Below are 23,877 nucleotides of genomic sequence, written 5' to 3'. Positions count from 1 at the left end.
GCCAGATTAACATTTAGGAGGTGCAAAATACCTGCTCCTTGTCAACTTTCTGTCATGCCTCACTGGAAATACTGCCTTATACACTTTTATTTTAACTGTCTTACTCTTCCATAACTTTAATTCTATTAACTTTATTATATTAAATTTTGTTATTGTCGGTGTTGCCATTGCCTTAATGCAAAGCTCTGTACATTCTGTAAGATTTTATTCTTTTATATATATATATGTATGTATATTTTTATATGTATGGCTTCTTATATTCAAAGACTTTATTAGTTCTTGGTCTCTTAGGAATGTGTGCTACTGAGCTGCAACTGATGAACACTGACGTGAGTGTTCATCACTAGAACAGCCTAAGTCAGTTAGATCACTGTGTTCACAGTCTGCTGTAGATTATGCTTTTGTCTTTATTCCTAAATAACAAATAGGTGTTCCTAATTTTGGAGAGGAAGGGTACATTCTTGAGGATGTTTGCCACACTGCGATTCCTCCCTTTCCTTTCCAACTCTGTAGTGACCATAAAAACCTGCCACACTACAAAGTGTACAACTTCACTCTTATTTATGTACTCTTGTACTACAAAAACTCATAATAGTAAAGAGAACTAGCTTAGTATTCTAATTTCTATTTAGTATTAACTATCCAACGAAGCTCCAAATGTGGCACTTTGTCGAAAGTAGCTTCGTGTTAATGGAATAATATACCAATATAGTGGTGTTAATAGTAAAGATACTTTTAATTTAACTAAATTGAAATACTATCTTTTGGTGGATATATATAATTAGTCTTATTGGTTGTAGCTGTCACATTATTGGAAAGAAATTTCTTTTACTAGCAAAATGTATTGCCAAAAATGTCAAGCAATTTAAAAGACTGTGTGTGAATCCTTTTAGGTGGTGATGGTCCAAGGTGTGTAACTACTTTTGGGTTTTGTTTCAAAGATGTTATTTGCAAGATTCATGCATTTAGGAGAAATACAGAAAACAGAGGTTATGATGACAGAATGAGCAACTGCAACTGAAGATGAACTTGTGCTGAAGTAGTCATGCTGAGTTGTTGTCTTCCATGACTTCTGTGAATTTCCTGCTAAAAGAAATTAATAAAACCTCTGAATGATCCTTGGCTTTACAAGTGCTATAAGGGAGTTACAAATACAGAAATTGGGAGGTGATTTCTGTCTTGTGATCTATGCAGATCTGGCAGAATCAACGTTGTAATATAATGTCTCATTGCTTAGTAACAGTTTTTAAAAGAATGCTTAAAATTTGACATAAAACCATTTTGAGGTCTGGAAATAACATCTTGAAGACTGATCCATTTAGAATTCAGTCTTCTTGCTAAATCAGAAAGCAGTCTGTGAGGTGACCTTATTAGGTGCCTCGCTGGGTTTTAGACTTATTCAGAGGTTTTTTAATTTACAGTAGAAAATAGTTTCATTTCAGGATTATTACACAGCAGACTGGAACTTCACCTTAAAAAAAAAATCCCAGTGAGAGTGTGATAGATATATGTGTGAAGCTGGGTAACTGCTTTTTGTTTTTGTTTCTTGTGTTCTTTGTGTGGGTCTTTTTTGGGGTGGTTTTGTTTTGTTTTGTTCTTTTGTTTTTTTGAGTTCTTGTATTTTGTTTTGGTAGAACAGCCAGAGAAGTAATCAGGCAACAAGTGTAAAACATACTGACATAATTTTTATACAATGAAAATTTATGAATCCTTTCTGCATGGAGACACAGGAATGAAATTTGTAACGAATTCACAAGAAGCTATCTATTGCTCTGTAGTCTAATCTACTGCTATTGAGTTTGTATGTTCTTCCCATGCTTTTTCTTAAGGCATTAGACTTAAATGAAGATCTGGACCCTTGGAACTGAGGGAACTAAGGGATTTCTTGGTTAAATGAGAAGGAAGCCAGTGCTATCTCTACTGTAACAGGTGGAATGTAGTTAACATAGCTAGTGTGTACTAAGGCAAGCAATGACCTTTTTGTTTAGTAACTAAAGCAGAGACCTCAACAGGTTATGGATAGTAAGTATCAAAGTACAAGTAGTTTGATAGTTTGTTGCTGGATTGTTGAATATGCCTGTCCAGGGCAGAAAGCTGTTCTTGAAAAATTAAAGGTAGAAGAAAATGTGCAAGAACCCGTGTGGTGTAAATTCTAAGACTCAACAATTGCAAAATAATCCTGACCTTTCTTGAAGGATTTTCCTTACTGTTGTTCTTGTTTCATTGCACTTCAGTCTGTTTTTTGCAATCAGTTTGTGCTGTAAGTTGGGATCATTCCATAGAATATGTGAAAGTTGCAGACCTATTTTGAGTACCCTTATTATTTGTATTTCAGTAATATAGAAAGAAGATAAAAGCATATTCAACAGTTTCTTTTGAATCTCTGATTATTGTTGCATGGTTAAATATGAGTTTGGGTGTGGACAGACAACTACTTTGGAGACTTCAAAGTAAAGTGAAATTTCCTTAGGCATTATTTTAGCCTTCCTTTATGTAGAGCTTGTCTACATCAATGATAATAAACTACAATAAATCAATTGATCATCAATGATCAATAAACTACATCAATGATAATGCTAAATGTTTTCAGAATACATGCTGCACTGTGGTGACATGGCTTGTGATGGCCAAGAGTATTTCTCAAGTGTTTGAAACACTGTGTAATCTGTGGTTAAAGGGTATTTTGCTGTTGGTTGTCGAACCTGGTGACTTGACTCTTGTCCACAAGGTTGTCTGTGTCTGTTTTCATTAGTTTTTTTGCAGAGAAGGTACTGCTCACAAGCTTTGCATCTCTTAAGCAGTTCATACTGGAATAATGTAGAGAATGTTTTAAAATAGAAAATTTACATAGGAAATGCTGTATACAGTCTTGTTAATTGACTGAGGGAATACTTAGAGTTGATAGCTGATATTTTTAACAAGAATCGGCTTTTGTCCTTGGTGTTGAAGCTGAGTTGTGAGCTTTTTCTAGCACAGACATTTGGAAAATACCATGACTTAATGGATTCCAAAAGTGCAAACCTGCAATAATTTCTTACCACATGATAGTCCAGTGAGAATTCCTTTTCATTTGTGAAAAAATGCTAATATTTGGCTGACATCTGGAGATGTGCCAGTTGACTGTAAGCTGACTAACATCCCAGTTTTCAAGAAGGGTGACCCTGGTCACAACAGGCCTGTCAGTCCCTCTTCAGTGACTGGTGAAATCATGGAGAAGCTTATTCTGGACCTATTGAAAAACACCTGAAAGACAACACAGCCAGCATGGCTTCATGAGGGGAAAGTCCTGCTTATCACACCTGATTTCCTTCTATGACTGGGTAACCCACCTTGTTGTTCAAGTAAAGCCAGCTGATGAAATCCTTTTGGATTTCATTTAAGTTTTCGATTCTTTCTCTCAGAGGATCTTTCTGGACAAAATGTCCAATGCACAGCTGGATAAACACACCATGCAATGGGTGATCACCTAACATCTTGTAAAAACTTTTTTTCTGTAAAAGGCATATGAACACCTTAAATTTTTATTTTATTTATTGGAAAAACTGATGTGAAACAAATTAAAATTCCATAGAAAGTCTGTTAAGAAAATAGATTGAGGTTTATTAGTTTTACTTTGGGACTTGAACTTCAGGAAGTTCTTTGGGGGAGGATACTTATATTGTCAGTCTGAATTGTAAAGATAATTAGTTTAATTTGTGTTTGCAGAGTTTTCTTAAATTATTATTAGGAACATGACTACCTTACATCTTTGGAGCTTGCTTTGAAACATATTTAATGGATTACTTAACCTGCTTAAGAAATCCAGTTGAAATACGGTGTTCAGACACTTCATAGAATAGTAAGTGCTTGTAACTAGTAAGAATTACTTTTGCTGCCTATGTTTTACTTGGCTGTTTGATTATCTTGTGTGATGGCATTTGATATTTCAATGGAATGATTGTAATTCCTCAGTAGAATTATATTGATACTGATGAAAAAAACTTGGAGATAAAAATGATTGGGTTTTTTTGAAGTCAGAATGATCATTTGTGTCTGCCTAGATTACGTAGTGACTCCAAGCATTCCTGTTAGCTGTCAGTTGTATAAAGAAATAATGCCTGTTTAATGGCCTTCTGATAAAATCTGGATCTCAGGTCTGATGTCTGATTTTGGGGAGAGCTGGTATGTAGGGACAGTGACTGTTATTCTGACATTGTGGCATAGAGCATTTTGGTAGTTCTTTTAGAGTCTGTTGATGATAATGACCAGATTATTTTCACTTTTCCTGAAGTTAATGTTATAATTGAATGTTACAGACTAGAATGTGCTTTCAGGAAGATGAAAGTTGTTTTACACATTCCTAGGCAGGAGCTTACTTTTCTGAAGGAGTATCTCTGGGACTGAAATTGAAAATAAACACTAATTTATAAATTAAATGTGCTCATTGTTTGGCAAGTTTTAAACTGAAACAAAATATTATAAGCCTGTTCTTGCATGAAGAACACTACTACAAGAGTGATCAATGAATGATAAACTCCTAAGGCACTTGCATTTGTTATTAAAAAAAAACGTTGTATAATTTCCAGTTTTTAGAGTTGTACATTATAGTCCTTGAGGAGAATGCTACCAGTGTGTGAATCCATTGTTTTTAGTGCCTTCTACTTCTTTTGGACATGTGGTCTCTCTTTATTTTCCCCCTCACATCCACTGGCTTCTCTGTACTGGATAAAAGTTTATGGACAGAGAGTTGGTTTGCTTTGTTTACAAACCAAGATGTTTAAAGGGTTGTTAGACTTTGAAAACACAATTATGAATTGTATGAATTTTGTTACTGTACTGTTCTTAATACCACTTTGGTTAAGAGAGTGGTTGTAAAAATCCTAAGAAAAAATTATTCAGTGAAAAAATTCTCAGGAAGAGTGACAGAATGAAGGCAGTCATATGCTGAATGTGAGTTGTAACTTAGAAGTTTGACCCTAACACAGACGAGGATTTTCTCTGAGTTGGTTGAAGAAGCTGATTAAGCTTGGCAGTAGTGAAGAGGCAAACCTTTCAATGTGACTGATGTGGTGAGAGTTGGAAAGAGGAAGGACAGGTTAAGGAAAGGAGAAAGTTTTGTGAGCCTGGTCTTTCCCATACCCACTGCAGCCTGATGGGGACTTAGGAATGCGTAAATCCTCTTGTATGTCAGCTGTGTCATTAACCTCCTTAGACCTAGCTGGGTTTCTTGTTTCTGCTGCTCTTGTCTAAAAGTTGCTCCAGACATCACTTTTCTAGTGGTTAGAATTTGCTTTTAACAAGCTGTCAGAAACTGATCACTTGAGTTTTTGAAAAAAATATAAATTGGGGAGCGAGAGATGATCAGCAGCTCAAATGGAAAAGATCTGTAAAAGTGTAACCTTCAGGAAACATTTTAGCTTTGCTGTTCTTAAGTGTAGTAGTTCACTATCCCCATATTTACCTGACCCTTCATAAGGCTATGCAGAAAATTACTTTATTTAGTTGCAAATGTTGTTCAGATGTACACTGCTGTTAACCAGTTGTTAAACTCTTTTTTTTTCCCCCGCATCTTTTACCTGAGCTTATTTTATGAAGGGAAGATCTTCTGTTAATATATATGAGGAGTTGTTTCTATATTTTTTTTGTCTTCCAGTTATTTTTTATTCTACAGGGTCTTTAACAGTATTATGTCTTTAAAACACGTATGATCCTGATGTTGCCATTGACATGTATTGTACTGTGCAGCCTACTAGAGAGAGTATCTCAAGACTTTAATTTACAAAATAAAGATTTTTTTTTTACATATTTATTTATTTATTTATGGTAGTCAAGATCTCTTCTTTTAGTCCTCAATTGACAGTTTTAAGGATTAATTGCATTCACAATAAATATATAAACATAAGCAGATCTGTAAGAATGCACTAAAACTAATGCATTTAGTTGTTCTGAAGGAGTTGAAGTTTTAAACTGTGTTTGTTGAAAAATGAAGGTGAAGGCTTCTCTTATGTTCAGTTTCCCTTTTGTGAATGGGAACTGGAACTTTGATACATGCACAGATGTGTTCACTCTTAAATGAGAGTGAACTACTACTACTTCACTTTCAGCATAATAAACATCTAAAAATCACTATTAGATTAATATTATTGTGTGATAAAATGTTCCTGTTGTTTTGAGGTTTGTGACCTGCCCTATTAGGATAAGCATATGCTTCATGTGTGCCCTGAGTAGTTTCAGTGTATTGCACTTCTTTCAAAATTACTGGCAGGCCTTTCCTACCTTCCTCCTGGAAGTCTGAATGGACTTTGGAAAAACAAAACAACAAGCAGTGCATAGCTGGAATTACTTCACATACAGTTGAGTTCTTTCAAAATAAATTTACAGATATTAAGAGTTAACAATGTTCAGAACTGAAATTGAAAGAAAGTATTTTCTGAGTGTAGTCCTGTATTGGTAAACTTATTAGAATTTGATTGTTTGAATTGTATGGGAAAGTGTTAGTGTTTCAACAGTGGAAGAGAAGGCTTTTAATCAGTCTTCCATGCTTTACCATCCAGGTTTCTTTTATGCCTGTTTTTCCCTTTAATACGTTTCACTAGGTTTGAGATGCTCAGCAAGTATTTTAAATATGGCATGTCAGAATTTATTAAGAAAATAAGACTATCAAATCCTATATGGCTATATAACCTTTAGGTTACATATGTAATTTTACCTTCCCAAAATGTTGTAATAACTTCCCTCTGTTTTCCTCAATGGCTTAGAGAAATACATTTGATCAACGTGAAGTTTGTCCAGCTTTTCTGGCAAGTTAAAGGAATAAAGTGCAATTTTAATGTGAATGCTACTATGCTTAGTGCTGTATGACATGTAGAAAATAATTCTGAAGTTTTAGGAGTTTCTTTCAAAATAAGAGGTGGGGGGAAATCCTCATTTTCTTTTCCTTTAAATTTTCATATATGAGTTTCCAAATGATATACAATATTTTTAATAATTTAAAGTTATGTATAAGTAAGCTACTTAGTAAGCTACTTAGGTCTTCTGTTACACTTTGATCAAACAGTATAATTGCATACTAGGGATGTGGAGTATCAGTGAAATGTGATTTTAATTATTCCTAAAATTTAAGGGAAAGTTTCTTGTCTTAGAGTTTCTGTGGAAGACTGTTTTGAGTATTGTCAGACTTCCTATTTAAAAGATGAAACCCCTTTCAACTACAAAATGCATGTATATCTTAAATGCAGCGTGCTGTTAAAACAATACTAAGTTTGCAAAGTGTACAATATTACATGTTAGAATTTTTATTTGTTCCTTTCTTTATGTGCATTTTGTAGTTTTTTAACCCCAGATAATTCTTTGTCCTGGGATCCATACTGTTCAAGCAGCTATTCGGTAATTATTTTTATTCTTGAATTCTATCTTGCCCAGTTTCAGGCATTATTTAATGCATCCTTGCACAAATACAAAGTATGTGTCACTCTAACTACTTCTCAAAGCTCCCTGAATTCTCTTTCATAATAAAGCTGAGCAAGTTGGTGTGGTGGTACTCTTACTTGCAGCTGAGGGCCAAGGTGTAGAGGGAGCCCAGAGTTGTTTAAATGTCAGTTTTGTAGAAACATAGTAGATCTCAGGGCTTTGTGAAAATACTGAAAATACAAAAATTTACAGGCTGGTAGAAGAGAAGGAACCTGCCCTGAAAATTAAAGCCTTGGTTAAGCTTTGAAGAATTGAAAATACAGTCCTTACCCGGATTGAAAGCTGTTCTAACAGAATCTGTGCACAACTAAATCCAGCTGGATTTTTGTAAGCCATGAGTGGCAATATTTTTACTTACAGAACTATTACATGCTTTATAAAAGAATGTGGTTTTCTCCCCCTTAAGAAGTGCTCTTGCTAATACATTTAAAAAAATACATTTTAATTGAATTTTCAATTCAGAAGAGTTAAGACTTGTGTTTGATTTTCATAGTCTCTCTGCTCATGTTTTTTAAACCTTAGAATGCAGGTTATGATATCATGGTCAGTTTAGGCTGAACTAAGACAATGTTGTCACTGAAAGGGTTGTTTCTTCAGTATCCTGTTTGCATCCCTTGTGCCAGGCTGAGTTACTCCCGTGGCTTTAGAGACAGAGTAGGATCAGGAAACTGATGTAAGTCAGAACCAAGTAAAAAATAAACAGAATGATTTTCTCAGTAGACTCGATGTGTGTCAACACAAGCAGCTAAGTCAGCACAGTAGAAGGAACAGAAATAGGAGGTGGAGGAGGATTGGTCCTCTTGGTGTCAGCCTGAGGACTTTCTGATCAGTTGAAGGCAGTGGAAGGAATTCTGTTGTAACTGGGGAGGGTGGGGTGGAAAGGTGAGTGAGAATTTGTTGTGTGCCATTTTATTTCCCAGTTTTTGTGCTTCAGTCTTAAGTCATCAGTATATTTACAAATCATATCAAATCTATCTCTCCTGAGAACTGTTTCAAAGGAAATGAGTATGTAAGGATTGTGAAAGTTGTGTTATGTAGATATAATTTTTTGAGCATTTGTCTTGTGTATGGAACCTAAGTTCATCACCCCTGAGGGCAATTTGTTTACTTTGTGCTTTTATTGACCCTAGATTTACTGCTTTTCAAAAAAGGATGTCTGTTAATTCATAAGGCTCATGGTCATGCAGTGTATCAGGTTTCACATTTGTCCTTTCTCAGTTCAAGACTGAAGGAAGCAAGTTGATTAATTTCTAGAGCGGAGTTTTGGTGATCTGATTCTTGGTTTTGTATTGAAGGTCTTGATGACTAAGTATACCTCAAGTCTAAATTGATTTTCCATGTTTCTAAAGAGTGAGCTCTTAACTTCTGCATAGCTAACTTCTGCTGTGTTTTAGCCATGTGATGGTTACAGTGAGAAAAAGTAAAAAATCCCCAAATCAGTCAAACATGTATACAAACAATTACAGAAAGCAATTCTGATAAAAGAAGTCCGATAATATTGACAAAAATGTCAGAAGCCTTAACTGCAAAGCATGTTCTTGTGTGGTAACCTTTCTGCTCAACCTATTGGACTCTGTAATTGTTATAAACACTATTGTATAGAAAAGTGGTTTTTGGGCTCTTTTTGTAAAGCAAATCTTTGGGGGTTTATTATATTTTTTTAGGTTTTATTTTTATATCATTATTCTGTACTAGATTAATTCTCAAGATCATGTAGCTCATTAAGTTGTCTGGTTGAAAAGTATGAGATCTGGGCAATACTGTCACGTATGGAGACTTGATTCTGTGTGGCCAGGTACTCCAGAAGCGTTTCCATAAGGAAAAAGTTGGGCTGTGAGCATTTAGGAAGCAGATGCCTCCCTCTGTGTAGGTTACAAGTACATTATTTTCCTCTCTGAAGTTGAAATAAGGGTCAACAATTGCAGCTAAGATTTGTCAAACAGTTACAAAAGGGTGCTGGCCAATGGAAGATAAGTAAAGAGGAGAAGCCCATCACTTACAAAAGACCTTAATTTTGGAAAGAGTTGAGTACTGCATTCAAGTCAGAGGGCATAGGAGCTTTCATAACCCTCATTAGAGAACTACCAGAGTAGTTCTGAGTTTTTTTTTGTAGATGTAGTCTGTGGGCAGCCAGTAACTCCCAAGTGTTTGTAGTATGCTGTTGTGCAAATGTGCAGGTAACATTTTTTTTAAAAACGCCCACATTTGTAACTCTTTTATGTGTGCTGTGGAGCAACTGTGCATTGACTAGTGAAAATTGGATAGTATTTTAGGCTTGTGAAATTGGTCAGTTCTGCCCTAGGTACTAGAGGAGTGGAACTTATGGGTAATTGTAGTTTTCTGCAGAAGGCTGTTAACTTTCTTTTTGATTAGAATAATTTTTGGAGTGTGTTTTGGAATCTAGCATAGTTGCAGTTGAGTATAGTTGGGTTTGTTGGGTTTGCTGATTCTGGATCTTGTTCTCTACCTTTTATCTTTACATATTTGTGCAAACTGTTTGGGTATATTTGTGGGTTTTTGGTGTCAAGTTGGTGTTGTTTCCTCCCCAGTCCCTCCTCTCTTGCAATACACTTTGGTTCCTTACTTTTTCTCACCAAGTGCCCGTGGTTAGTTGGGTGCTTTCATGACAGACTTTTAACTGCAATACTCTTAACTGCCTTGTTCTCACCAGGATTTTAATTGATTAAATCAGGAGTTAACTTACGCAAAGTAAAGAACCATGTTTTTATTTGGTTCACCATTGAGCACAAGGCCAGAGTGGCTAAAATCAGGGCTGATCTTTGAAGCCTTACATGGTGATATCACTTGGGCTCAGAAAAGGAGCCATGCAGAATGCGTCGATGCTGTCACCCTGGTTAGCCCGTTTCAGGCTGTAACCACTGAGTAATGAAAATGTGCAACCACGCCCTTTACAGAAATCTTCTCATATAGATTGGGTGCTGATCCTAGCACTTCCTCCCTCCTCCCCATGCCTCCTGGGGTAATGAAATGGTGGTGTTCTTGAGCTCAGTAGAGCAATGTGGTCTCTACTCCTTAGTCTAAATCCCTTCTCCAAGAAATTTTATGTTGAATCTAGTACGGAATTAGCTATTCAATGACTTCAGTCAATTTAAAGTCATAGAGAGGACAAATGAGTTTGTAATGATGTTTCTGTGATGATGGCAAATCCACTAATGTCATTAACTGTTTAAATCTTGTGTTCCTATCTGCTAATTCACTTGTCTTCCCTAGGATTTTGGCTTGCAAAAATCAAAACACAAGTCCTTTCACTTTGTAGTGAAGAGACTACTTTTTTCCTTGACAAACTTACTATGTTTATTTTTCAACTATAATTTTTTGCACTAGTTGAGCTGGCTTATATGTTCTGCTGAGTTTATTATCTTCTACTAGGTTAGCAGGCAAGTAGGAGTTTTCCTTGCTTCTTTTTATGTTAGGTGGGTAGTATGACTGATGCTTTGAAAAAAAGAAATCGTTATTTTTCTTCATATAGAGCAGCACACTAAACCCAAATGTCCCTTGATAGTCTAAAATTCAGCTGTTTTCAGTACTAATAAAATGTGAATCCATAAAATAGTTGTTTCCTGTGTAATGGATTTATAAGTTCTGTATTTGAATTTAGGTAATAATTTTTTAATCTGTTCAGTATAGTGGCATTAAAAGGTGAATTGCTAGTTGCAGTGTACCTAATTTAATATGGCTTTTGGTTTGGAAGAAGATGTATAATAGAACTATGCTAAAAATGCTCCAAGGACACAAGTGTGTGTATATATCAAAATGTTTCATATGGTTGCCATTTGTGCCTTCTTGTAGAGTTGCTACACAGGCTTTAATACAGGTTCATCTTGAAAAGAAAATAATACTCAGTCTAGGGTAGAAATACTTCTGTTGTTATTGACTTGCTGAAATAATTAATAAATTTTTTTTTTTCTTTTTCTTTCTTCCTTCTTATTTTCTTCCTTGTGTGACAGACTTTGTTGCTTTATTTTGGGTACCAAAGGGAATAAAATATGTTTTTGCTTTTTTTGTGTGTTTTCAGGCTCGGATAGCATTTTTACAAGGGGAGAGAAAGGGCCAAGAAAATTTGAAGAAAGATTTAGTGAGAAGAATAAAAATGTTGGAATATGCATTAAAACAAGAAAGGTAGGTATACAAATGATTTAGTTTTTCTCTGACCTGAAAATCTTCATAGACTAAGATGAATTCCCTTCCATTAAGTGAAATGCCTTATTAGATTATTGTGATTTACTTTATGTAAACTTACCTTTAAGTTGATTGTCTTCACCATGTTTGCTAACAACTTAGTGTCTTCTCTAATAAAAAGTTGCATAATTTGCAAAATGTTTGGACTTCTGTCTTAAATAGACAAATGGGCCAGTTTCTCTTCTCTGGGTTCAAGTTATGGTATACTGAGTAAGAGTGAACATACCCAAAGGGTTCATACCTTATTACTATACCTTCATCTGTGCTTTAGTTGTATTAAATTGGAAAGGATGAAAAATACTGCTCTCTTAATCCTTTTCAACTATGTTGTATGTGTTGCACGATGAAAACTATATTTTGTGAAGGACCAAAATCCTTTAAAAATTGTTTTTTTCATTTTGTAGTTGTTTTTGCTTTTTTTTTTTTCATGTGGTAGATGCTTGCATATTTAGCCTCAGCAGGTTTTCTGTAGCACTGATTTCCTGCTCAAAAAAATTAAAATTCCATTCAGTCTGTACAGGCTAATGTCCTTCAAAACTACCTTCTTTGTTGCCTGGTTATTTCATTTAACCAAAACTGGTAGTTAATTTTGTGAAATCACTTGGGAAATAATCTTGTCAAGTGCCTATACTTTCACTAGAGGACTCAGTTCTTATTTTTAATTTTAACTTGCTTCTAAAAAGTAGCTGAGTCCAATGGTGAAACATCTTGACAGGCAACAAAATTTGTAGTCTTTATTTGTGTACTTTGGTTTTGGGGGAACATTCCTGTCAGAGTAAACTTAAAATTTTGTAGCAAAATGTGGTGAGATTTCACCTGGTTATTTTTAAGTTAGTTGTCCAAGCGTAAGTATGTCTAAATATATTTTACTTTATGGATCAGTGTTATCAGTAAGGGACTAGTACAGAAATAAGTTTCAGTTGTTTTCCTATTAAAACCTAATGTTTTGGCAAGATAGCTTTGTTCTTCTGTGTGAAGTGTCCAGTATAGAGGTGCTATTAGAATAAGATCCCAGTGTTAGCGGATGGAACGTGCCTGGGCTCCTCTGTCCCTTGCTGCCTGACCAGAGGCGGCAACTGAGGTGGTTTTACCTCAGAGACACCCCTGGCTGGCTGTATGTTGCAGCTGGCACTTGGAACAAGTCCAGGCAAGCAGGAACTCAGTTTTACCTCTGGTGGAAAGGCTTTAGGCGATGGTGAAGGAGAAAAGGAGATGGATTCTGCTGGAGGGTTTAATCCAGAGTTTTATTCCAGGGTCACAGACATCTGAATCTTGTAACGGCTCCAACAGAATGACCACCGTGTGGTGCCAGTGTCCTTTTAACCCCGGGGACAGGGGGAGGGAAGGGGTAGGTGTGCCACCCACTAGGTAAGAGGGGGGGAAGGCTCAGGGGACAAATGTCACTTGGCTAGGCCAATGACCCCAGGGTTGAGGCGCATCTTTTGAACTTCGCCAATCAGAGATGCCCTTGCTGGAATGTTAAGATTGACGGACAGCACTTAGCAAGGGGGCAAAGGCGGGGGGAAAGGGAGAAGGTGTTGGCACACCTGAGAAACTGGGATAGCTGAAAGAGATATTGCTTCACACTGCAGCAAGGTGCTTCAGAAAACATTGTATATTCATACAGAAAGCCACATCAGCACATCATATATTTTCTGGTGAAGTAATAGGCATAAAGGACCTATTACTTCATTCAGCCCTGTCCTCTTAATGAAAAGTAACTCAAGGCTTCCAGCCAGTATATGGCTAAAAGTTGCATTGTCATATCAATATCTTCAGATAATATACAAGTCACTCTGGGTTCAAGGCAGATGAAAGTTATGCAGGTCTTGGGGTGTAACTAACACTGAGCATATAATCAAAGAAATAATATGCCATTATGGCAGATGCAGGTGTTTTGCATGTAAGTAACTTTCTGAAGTTGAAGAAAAAGGTTTTGTGTATTTTGGCAGGAATGAACTGTGTACTGTGTAGGGACTTTCTGCAAATGTACACCATAAAGCAGTGAGAATTGCCCACTTATTGAGATAAATCAGAGGCACTTAATTTCACCTGCAGCGTGAAGGCATCCTATAACAGGATGCACAATTTCAAGTAGAATGGCATTGGTGAAACCTCATTCCTTTCCTGAAATGAAGCTGCCCTTATAGTCTTCCCACAAAATTCTGAAATTCATTTGATGGCTAAGAAACTTGTAAACATATACACCAGAAGAATAACAGCAGGAACATACTATTTGCTTTAGTTCTTGTGGATAGTGGGTGCAATCCAGCCCTCTAGTAGGTTTTAAGAGGAAGATCCTGGCATAAGTTTCAGCCATAATTCTCATGAAGATTGCTAGAAGTAGGAATTGAAGCTTGAGTTGACTGGTGAATGTGTGGGAGGGAACAAGGAAGCTACAAATGCTCAGTAGTTTGAGGGGATCTAACTGTGAAGGTATGATGGATTGAGTAATTGAAAGCAAGCAGGTACTGACTTGCCAGTAAATCATCCAAGAATTATGTTATGTTGGTTTCTTGCTTGTTGCACTCGACATTCAGGATAATGGATGTTATTTTTTTGTCATTGTTCCCCTGAAGAATCACAACTAAAGAAAATACTCCAGCTCCAAAGCAAAATAAATTCTGAGAATTTCAGACCTGAAGATTGTTGACAGCAAATTTTGGTGTTGCACCTGATTCCCCCGACCCTTTTTCTTCTTTTCTTGTTGCTAATTCCCTGATGCCATCAAAAAGTTTCATGCAGTGAAATACCAGTTAGGAGTCAGGAACAAACTCATTCAGACAACTGTTGTGATTTTTAAGAAAAAGCTTATGAGGCAGAACATCAGTGTGTAAGATTAAGTAAAATGCAGTAGTTGTTACAAAGTAGTTTGATTTTTCTAGTATTTATCTCTAAGTACGTGTAATACTTTTTTAGACAAGTAAAATGTTATTATTTTAGTGTCCTTAAATGCTTTGATAGTTGATAATTTTTTAGTAATAAAATTAGGTCCTATGCAGTTACATGCATGGGGTTTCTTGGTTTGTATCTAGTGTGTATTCTTTTATGGTGCTTTGCAGACCCAGGCAGATGTTGTCTGTTGTGTGCTCTGAGCCACTCTGAGCTTTGTTAGCATAGTGTTGTGCTTAAATTAATGAGACTTGCTGAAATCATAAAGCTGTGGCTCTTTTTTGGCTTTGTGGGCTTTGGACTGGAGCTAACTTACACCCTTCCAACTGAGTGGTGTGATTCAACAGTTAAATAGCAGGAAGCAGTTAAATCAAGTTAGGGTGTTGTTTCTTCATCTCTTTTTTACTCATGGAAACCTAGCCTTAGATAAGTCAACACTCCAAAGATTGAAACATTGCACCTTGTAGAATTCAGTTACTCTGTGGTGTGGAGGAGTATTGTCAGTGACTTGTCAATGACATTGTAGCTTGTTAGTGTTTTTTAAGATATTTAGTAATGCCCCCATCAGGGAAAGGAATAGATGTGCAAATACATAGTTGATTGGAATTTAATAAGGTTAAATTTTTGCTGTGAAATTGAAGTTGTGATGTGAAAGACAACTGGTCTCATTGCATGTAGCAATATTTTCTCTTATTTATAGTGGCTAGTCATTGGTATAATTCTAGATCAGATACATCATTATCTCTGCTAATGAATAGTTAAAGTAGAATTTTAATTAATGTTTTGAAATTGTAACTCCAAAATGGAACAACTGCTCCTAAGTAGTATGTCATAGCTCTAAATTGAAGAAATTTAGGTTGGCTTTTCAATTATAGTGCTTTATTGGCTTCACTTATGAATTGAGTAAAAAATATTTTGTTAACTTTATTTGACTTGAATTATTTTCATTTTGGTTTTTAGGGTTGCTGGGGTTTTTTACCCCCCCCCCAATGGACAGTACTTTATAGGGCATATAAATTGTAGTATGTACTTGTAAAGCCCCAGACTAGCTTGACAAGTTTCTTAAAGGGGTTTGGGTTTTTTTTAATATCCTGAGGCAGGTGAATGAGAAAATGTGACAAAGTTCTCAGGAGATTGAACAGCAAGCTTTTGAAAATAAGGGCAAATTTTAAACCAAACATTCAATCAAGAAAAAACATTTCACAAGGGATTGACTTAGCAAACTCTAGCCCATCCAACTTCAAGTTAACCAGACACGCTTCAGTTGTCTTGAGCCAATAATCATTTTCTCCAGTCTCACTGTGCGTCTCATATTTGGGAAGCTTGGTGGAACATTGCCCTATTACAATGGGGCACAAAGTTTTGTCTCTCAGTTTAAAGAGAGCACCTGAGGTAGACAGTATAACTAGTGCAGGGATGAGCTATGAACATATTCATAAATAATTGAAAAATATGATTCTGTTTAGTTGGCAGTTGGATTCAGGTCACAAAAAGTCTTCAGGAGCTTTACAATTTTTCAGTTACAGTGTGATTGCCATGAAATGAGGGATTTTATCTTACTGAAAAGGGTCAATAGTGCCATCTACTGACAGTTTGTTAATGAGACTGCCTAATTGCAATTTTAGCAGAAATTTTTGTAATCTTTAAGAAAATCCTTGCCATCAAATAAATAAGGTGCCATTGAGTACCAACTTATACTTTCAGTTTGAAAACACTTGCAATAGTGGCTCAGGCATTGGAGAAGGGTATTTGGAAATCCTTGATTTTGTCCAGCACGTGTTCCATTATGTGTCTTTGCTTGAGAAGTTTCATATTCAAGAATAGTTTTTATGATTGATGGAAGCTAAGTGTTGTTCAGTTTATTCTTAAAGCTTTGGTCAAATGTTTCATTTGGAGTGATAACAACTATATTGCTTAGAGGGCTTCATCAAAATATGGCTGCTAATGTTTTTGTGGACAGTTTTCACTTTGGCTCTAGTGCAGAACACCTAGAGCTCTGTACCATAAGATTTTGAGTATTTTTGCAAAGGATCTAGGAGGTAAAAGTGGAACTGTCAAAGATCAGTGATGAAGTTTGAGAATTCCAGTATATAGGCATGGGTAGTTTGGATGAGATTCCCGGTTGTAAAGGGAGCTGAAGACATTTTGATAGGCAACTTGGGTAGAGGATAAGATTTTGAAGGCTTATGTATACTTTCATGGAAATAGTATCACCAAGACCAGTATTTTACAAAGTGATGGTGTTTGGGCAATTGATGGGGGTGGTGGGATGGACACAGACACCCATGGAAAGAATGGTCTTAATTAAAGTTGAGGCAGATGTAAGGGGATACATTTGATAAAACAATAAGCATATTACTCATTTGGCTTTAGCAACAAGCAAAAATAAGCAAGGTAATACATCTAATCATTACTATATGAGAGAGAGACTAGTGACTGAGGAGGATACATCACCAATTGCCTAAACACTTCACTGTTATCCAGAGTCACTGTCCTTGTGCAGTGAGGACCTGGAGAAGCCTTCCCGGCAATTGGGAAGATCCTAATGTGGTATGTGTCTGCTTATAGGTGAGGTCTCAGGTTTGCCCAAAAACAGGTCCAGCTTTTATAGGCCCAAATCAACAAGTCCAAGTGACTTGTTAGCCTTTTTTGCAGAAATAATCTGGTTCTGATGGCATGCTTCCTGACTAGCCAGGGCCAGATCCCAGGCCATGGCTGGGAGGCTTTTTGCCTAAAATATTCCACTAACAAGTCTCTAGGGATAGTCTGGGAGGATTTCTCCTACTAACAAGCCCTTAGGGACATGAGTGAGGAGAATCTCTTAATATATCTTACACAAGATTATACAGACATCTCTTCAGCAGCCAGTTTGGCATTAAGAACAACGAATATAAATATTTTGATCATCTATTTTTAACTAAAGAAGCTTGATGGTATTAATTGCATCATGCTCAGGATTCATCGTGTAAGTCAGCTCAGGCCTAGGCCTGCTGTTCAGGCCTTGGCATATCAGATGGAGAAGGAGAGATTAGGGTTAGTGAATCAGAGATCAGAAGATGGGAAGGACTGAGGTGCTTTTGCATAGGAGGACTAAGAAGAAATCAGAAGCTAAGCCTCCTGTCAATGAGGAGGAAAAAACCCAGAAGAGAATACAGGTGGTGAGAGAAACAATCACTCTAACATGGCTCTTCTGAGGGATAGGCATCATAAGCAAAGACGGAGCAGGAGACAAATTGAAGCGGAAATCAAAAGTGGCAGATAGGCAGGAACCCCAGATAGGTTCATTCATTGTAGTGTGATTGGCTACCTATGACAGTGGTACAACTGGAGAAATTATTTCTTCTAAGTTCTTGAACCTGCTGGCTTTTGAAAGATTCTCTTATTAGATGATACACAGGAAAAACCCCACGTTCTTGGAGAACACACTAAACTCTTGTCTGTAAGTTACTTGGTAATTGTGAGTAATTGTCAAAATACTGTCTCAAAACTGTGTTCTTGAAAGACTAGAAATAATTGCTTGATGCAAGAATTATCACAACAGTTCTAGCCGGATTAATTGTACTATGTTGGTATGGTTGCTTTAAATGGGAACGGTAGAATGTTTTGAGTTGATCAAAATCTTGTCTACTAATTTGATAAACATCTGCATACTTTTTCAGGGCAAAATATCATAAATTAAAATATGGCACAGAATTGAACCAAGGTGACTTGAAGATGCCAACTTTTGAATCAGGTAACTGTTTTACAATAAATTTTTGTCTGTTTAATTTATTGCAGCTTTCTTCTCTGCACCCCCCTCATAGGTCTGTTATAGGGAATATGTCTAGGGAAGTTATGGGGTAAATGGCATAAATATTTTTTAATCTGAAAATCAAAATCAATTGACTTTTTTTTTTGTAGAAGCTGTGAATGTTTTTATCTCAAATCAAGGAAAAGACTCCAAAGAAGAAAAAAATAAGCTATCCTAACTGCTTTTCTGGAGTGCATCTGATTTTGTTGTAAATATCAAGTTGATAATGCCAGTTTTGCTCTTCAAAGTATTGCAGATGGGAGAAAGGATTTCTCCTAATAATGCTGGGCTCTTTAATAAGTTGAATTGCGTTTGACTTCTTTTGAAATGTTGGTCTTTGGGCCTGTATTTGTATAGAGTGCCTTAAAATTGTGGTCTACAGATTCATATGCCACCTGCTCCCTTTTTCCCTCCCCATTCTGTTTTCCAAGTACCACATTTTGGGTACATTTATACCCAGTTGAAACTAGAGATCATGATGCATATTTCTGACTTGATGGGAATTTTTGTTTGTGTCTAAAGGCAGTATAAATTAGGTGCTAACTATGGCACTGTGTTTTTCAGAAGATACCAAAGATACAGAGGTTCCTGCAGTACCTCAGAATAGCCAATTGACCTGGAAGCAAGGCAGACAGTTACTGCGACAGTAAGTAGCGTTGTTGGATGTTGGTGTATTCATACTCTTTCTCGCAGTTTGAGGAGCTCTATGAAACGTAACTGAGGTAGGCAAATAGTGATTTGTTCTTCAGGACCTCAGAGTCCTGAGCTTTAAGCAGTACAGAGTAAGGTTTTCCATGTGAGCTTATTTTTCCTTAAATGATACAACAATGACATTCATTTTTAGCAGTGAATACTGAGTTTCCTTTTTCATCAAATCTGCTTTCCTCTTTCTTTCTTCTCTTAACATAACTAGGTATCTTCAGGAAGTAGGTTATACAGATACAATATTGGATGTACGCTCCCAGCGGGTAAGGTCTTTGCTTGGGCTCTCCAATTCAGAACCAAATGGTTCAGTAGAGACAAAGAACTTAGAACAGATCCTGAATGGGGGTGAATCTCCTTCGTCAAAACAAAAGGGACAGGAAATCAAAAGGTAAGTGAAGAGATAAGAAATGCATAAAGCTTGATTTGGTTAGTCATTGATGCGTACTGGTCAGTTCACATTGAACTTTTGGCTGGAGAGCCTGTGAGCACCTGTGAGTGTAGCTCACCACAATTATGAACTTAACTGAAATTGATTGTACATAAGAACATATACGGTTATTACATACATACATGTATGCTATACTAACATGACATGCAGGAAAATTGTGTGTTGATGTTAAATTATGTAATGTGATCACTTTGGAGTCGTTATTTTAAGGAAGGAGTCTATTGAACGGTGCTTTTGTAATAAGGACTTAAGCAGATGTAGCAACTTCTTCATTCAGCTGTTTCTTGTTTTGCTGGTTTTTAAGTTATTAAACTGTCAGGTAGCAATCTTTTTTAATCTGGTTAAGCTTCTAAATCTCTTCAGCAAGTAAAATGGATTCTCTCTTAATGTTTTTATTTATATAGGAATTCTGGTGATGTTCTTGAAACATTCAATTTCTTAGAAAATGCAGATGATAGTGATGAAGAAGAGGAGAATGACATGATAGAAGATATTGCAGAAGGAAAAGAAAAGCATCGGATAAATAAGAAACACAAAGTAATTTTTTTTTCTTTTTATTATAGATCTGAAATTCCCTTTCAAAAGGAATTTTTTCTCTAGAGATGATAGAAATATGTAATGTCAAAGTATTTGTTGCACTATTGTTATCAGAGTGGATTATACGCAGATGCATTACTAGTAGATGTGGTGGTTTACTTAATATATTACATTGCAAACTTCAAAGCAACTAACCAGGCTGTTTGCAAATAGGAATGCTGCATTGGATTTTCCTGAATAGTTGGTAGCGTGAGCTTGGCTTGATGCAAGCCTTAAATCTCCCAAACTGATTTATCAGGAAGGGGTTTTCACCATACCTTGGACTTCTGGTAAAGAGATTATTCAAGCATTAAGTTGAATCCCTTTTTTCTATCAAAAGTCTGGTAATAAGATTATCAAGTAAATCTCTAAGCATATATGAAGATCTTACACTCACTTTTTGACTTTTGACAAAGCTTTTTTTTAATAGAAAACAAAAGAATCGTTTATAGTTATCTTTATAAAAATGATCTCTTTCTGCAGAAGTAAGAACATCTTGCAAATAATCTCATGTGGAAAATTTTTTGAACTGAACAATAAAATAAAACTTTTCACTGATGCCTTAGCATCAGCAGAGAGTTTGTTTGTTTTGTTTAAGGTGAAGATATGGTTAGAAATAGTAAAAAGAGAGTTTTCCTAAAATGTTCTATATTCTAAGCTTGTGCTTAACACTGAAATGGAACTGGAAAGGAAAAAGAAGGAAAGGCTTTTGGACCAGTAGAAAGCATAGTTCGTAAGCTCTCTCTGCGGAGCTATTGATAGGGCAAGAAAATCAACCAAGTTTTCTAATTCTTGTGTTAAATAAAAATTGAAGGCTGGGGTGTATGAGATTTTTGTTGCGAAAGCTAGTGTCAGTGTTCTTTTTATTTCCTGACATTCAGCAGACTGCACTGTTCTCTTTTTTGTTTTGATAGGCCAACTGAGATCACAGTTTCTTCTTCTGCATTTTAAATTGAAAAATGTTTTCACCTGCAACAAATTACTCAGTGAGAATAGCCTATATATCTTCTAACCTAAATGACTAGAAAATCTGTTTATGATTCAAATGCAGGAAAATATTTATCTTCTTGCAGATTGGTAATGAAGGTTTAGCTGCTGACCTTACAGATGACCCTGATACTGAAGAAGCTTTGAAAGAATTTGACTTTTTAGTGACAGCTGAAGATGGTGAGGGAGCTGGAGAAGCTCGAAGTTCAGGAGATGGAACAGAGTGGGGTAAGACACTAATAAAAGCATTCAAATATAAAGGAAAACTTGTTCATGATACTTCTTAAGAGTTTTGTAATACTTCCTAAAATGGTGTGGATGTGTGGATGAATGTGATGATAAAACATTGATGATTAGAAAATGATATATTGTATGGTGAAACTCTCATATATATGTTGTTGTACCTGCAAGTACAATTGTAGTACATTTCTTTCAGGTTTTGTCTCTGATTTCAAAAGTAAGAGGAGAATATTTTCTTTGTTAGGTAAAAAAGGCTAGGATTCTGAATGTTTTTATAACTGGATTAAATTTGCTTTCAAATACAGTTTTCTTTTTTTTTTGTATTTGTTTCTTATCGGGACCTTCAAACTTTTGTACCTAAGTTAAATTAATTTCTTTGGTGTACTTAAAAAATGGACCATTGTTTTATTTTTCTGACTGAGATTTTTAGATGTTGTTGCTAATGTGGCTTGTATTAGTAAAATTAAAAAAAAAAATCAAAACCTTTTCTAATAGCCCAACTTTTTATTAGTAACTTGATGGGAAACAAAATATGTTGAGTCAGTAATTTCTGCAACGTACACGTTTCAAAAGAGGAGATTGAAAGGAGAAAATTTGTATAGGAAAAAGAATAGTGATCCAAATAATGGATATCTGCCTTTAAATGGGAAATCGACTATGAATGAAAAAAGCCCCAAACTGCCATTAGGTTGTGTTGTTTGAGCATTTTGTGTGACAATGTACTCATACTTCAATAAACATCCCAATGAGCAAAGAAAATATAAAGATTTACAAAAATTAAGTAATGGCCCATCTCCAGGAAAATAATACAGTCTTGATTTTGAAGGTAACAAGGATTTGAAAGCATTCTTTCCTAAAAACTAGTATCAAAGGATTAGTCACCTTTACTTTTAAAACTCAGTCTTATTTCTAGTTGGAAGATGAAGCTGAGCAAGCTGTTACCTTTAGTTTTGGTAATAACTGTCTATTTTTAGTATCATTTTAGTTGCTTCTTGTTGTTCCCTTTTGAAGTTGATGTTATTTGAACAGTTTCTTGATGATCTTTTCATTTAGGCATACAGGCAGATCTCTTGGTAAAAGATGTCTCATAGCACCTGAAGCAAGAGTTTTTGACTTTGCTTGCAACATCCCTTCAAATATATAGTGATGTAGAAAGTTGTGGTTCTAGTATTAGTTTTACTATTGTATATAAAAGGCAAGATAGTTTGATACTGTAATTCATGCAGTCAAAGATTTATCCAGACTGCTGAAACCTCCTGTTGGAACTAGCTTGTCCATTGAAATTCCAAGTCACTGTTTCCAAGGATTACTTTCCAGTGTGTTCTATGTCTGGCATTTTCTCAAGTAGTTACCCAGTTTTCAGGTCTGTTTTAAAATTGGCCCACCATGCTTTTCATACAGCTGTTTGAATGCTTATTACATTTTCAATAAACACATAGCGCAGTAAGGCAGAGCAGTTTAGGAGTTTGTACCCACTTGTGACAGCTGATTTGACTGCAGCAATCCCATTGCTACCAAAAAACTTGTATCTGAGGCAAGAAAGTGGGAAGGAGGAAATAAAACATGAAACTAAGTTTATCTTTCAAAGTATGTTCTCAGTTTTGTTGTATGAAGACAATTTTCATAAGTTTTTTGTATATTTTGTAACTTACTATTTAAATCAGTCAAAGACATGCCTACAAATGTAATAGTAATATTTTTTTCATACTTTTTTTAGTACAGATGTTCTTTCCTTAAATGGGCATTTAAGGATACAGTCCATCAGATCTTGGGATTGTGTTACTTTCTAAAGATCAGTGTAAATATGACAAGACTTCTCTGTTAACTATCACAAATAGCATTTTAAATGCTGTCCCACTTAAATGCTTTCTAAAATAAAATAATGCAGTGCCTAAACCAATTTATTTTAGTTATTTTAAACTCTATGAAACTTGTTACTTCAAATATCAGGTCCATCCAGTTAGTTATTTATGTTGAGGGGAAACTTAATTTAAATGAATATGTACTATTACTTCCTAAACAATTGCATCAGTCATGAACTTAAATATTTCAGTTTAAATCCATCTTTTTCTTCATAATGTAGGAGTTGCTCTGTTCTGTTTTCATAGTTTTTTCTTTCTTCCTGTTTTTGTTTTCCTGTCATTAGCCTCCTTCTATCTCTTCGTACCTTTGCAAACATTTAAGCATTCTGAAAAAAAAGTTAGTATTTACTTCTCTAATTAGTAATAATGCTTTTGTTTCGTATCTGGAAAGCATCTGATGTTTAGGCTCTAAATATATTGACTAGTTTGCTTTAGTAATATTTACAATATGTAATTGGAGAGTATTATCTGAAGGTCCAACTTTCAGTATCCTAAAATATTTCAACACCAAATTTGATAGTTACATTTTTGCTGTTGATGACTTCTTCTAACCTGTCACTGAGTGTTTGGAAGTCTGGATTGCTTTTATTTTCTGCTGTATTACAGCTTTTTATGAAGACATACTTTATTAAGTGCCTTAACATACTTAGAGTGTTGAATTAATTCCAAACATTGTGATTTAAAGTGTTCTGTCATGGAGCATGTTTTACTTAGGAACAGCTTTTCTT

The 23,877-nt window shown here is 35.6% G+C and overlaps 1 protein-coding gene across 4 annotated transcripts in view; it reads left to right on the top strand.

Moving 5' to 3' along the window:
• The window catches only part of STRN3 (striatin 3), a 60,196-nt gene that overhangs the window by 7,898 nt on the left and 28,421 nt on the right, over positions 1-23,877 (top strand). For 3 of the 4 annotated variants that reach the window (XM_054634056.2, XM_054634054.2, XM_054634051.2), the window contains exons 2-7: positions 11,486-11,589; positions 18,201-18,274; positions 18,896-18,977; positions 19,245-19,424; positions 19,889-20,021; positions 21,134-21,275. In XM_054634056.2, coding sequence (XP_054490031.1) covers positions 11,486-11,589; positions 18,201-18,274; positions 18,896-18,977; positions 19,245-19,424; positions 19,889-20,021; positions 21,134-21,275 — 715 coding nt within the window. The remainder of the gene's footprint in view (positions 1-11,485; positions 11,590-18,200; positions 18,275-18,895; positions 18,978-19,244; positions 19,425-19,888; positions 20,022-21,133; positions 21,276-23,877) is intronic. The other variant, XM_054634052.2, reaches the window with a different exon arrangement.

Source organism: Agelaius phoeniceus, chromosome 6, assembly GCF_051311805.1.
Source record: "Agelaius phoeniceus isolate bAgePho1 chromosome 6, bAgePho1.hap1, whole genome shotgun sequence".
NCBI lineage: Eukaryota > Metazoa > Chordata > Aves > Passeriformes > Icteridae > Agelaius > Agelaius phoeniceus.
The sequence above is the reverse complement of the archived record's forward strand: the minus strand, read 5'-3'. Positions and strand labels throughout refer to the sequence as shown.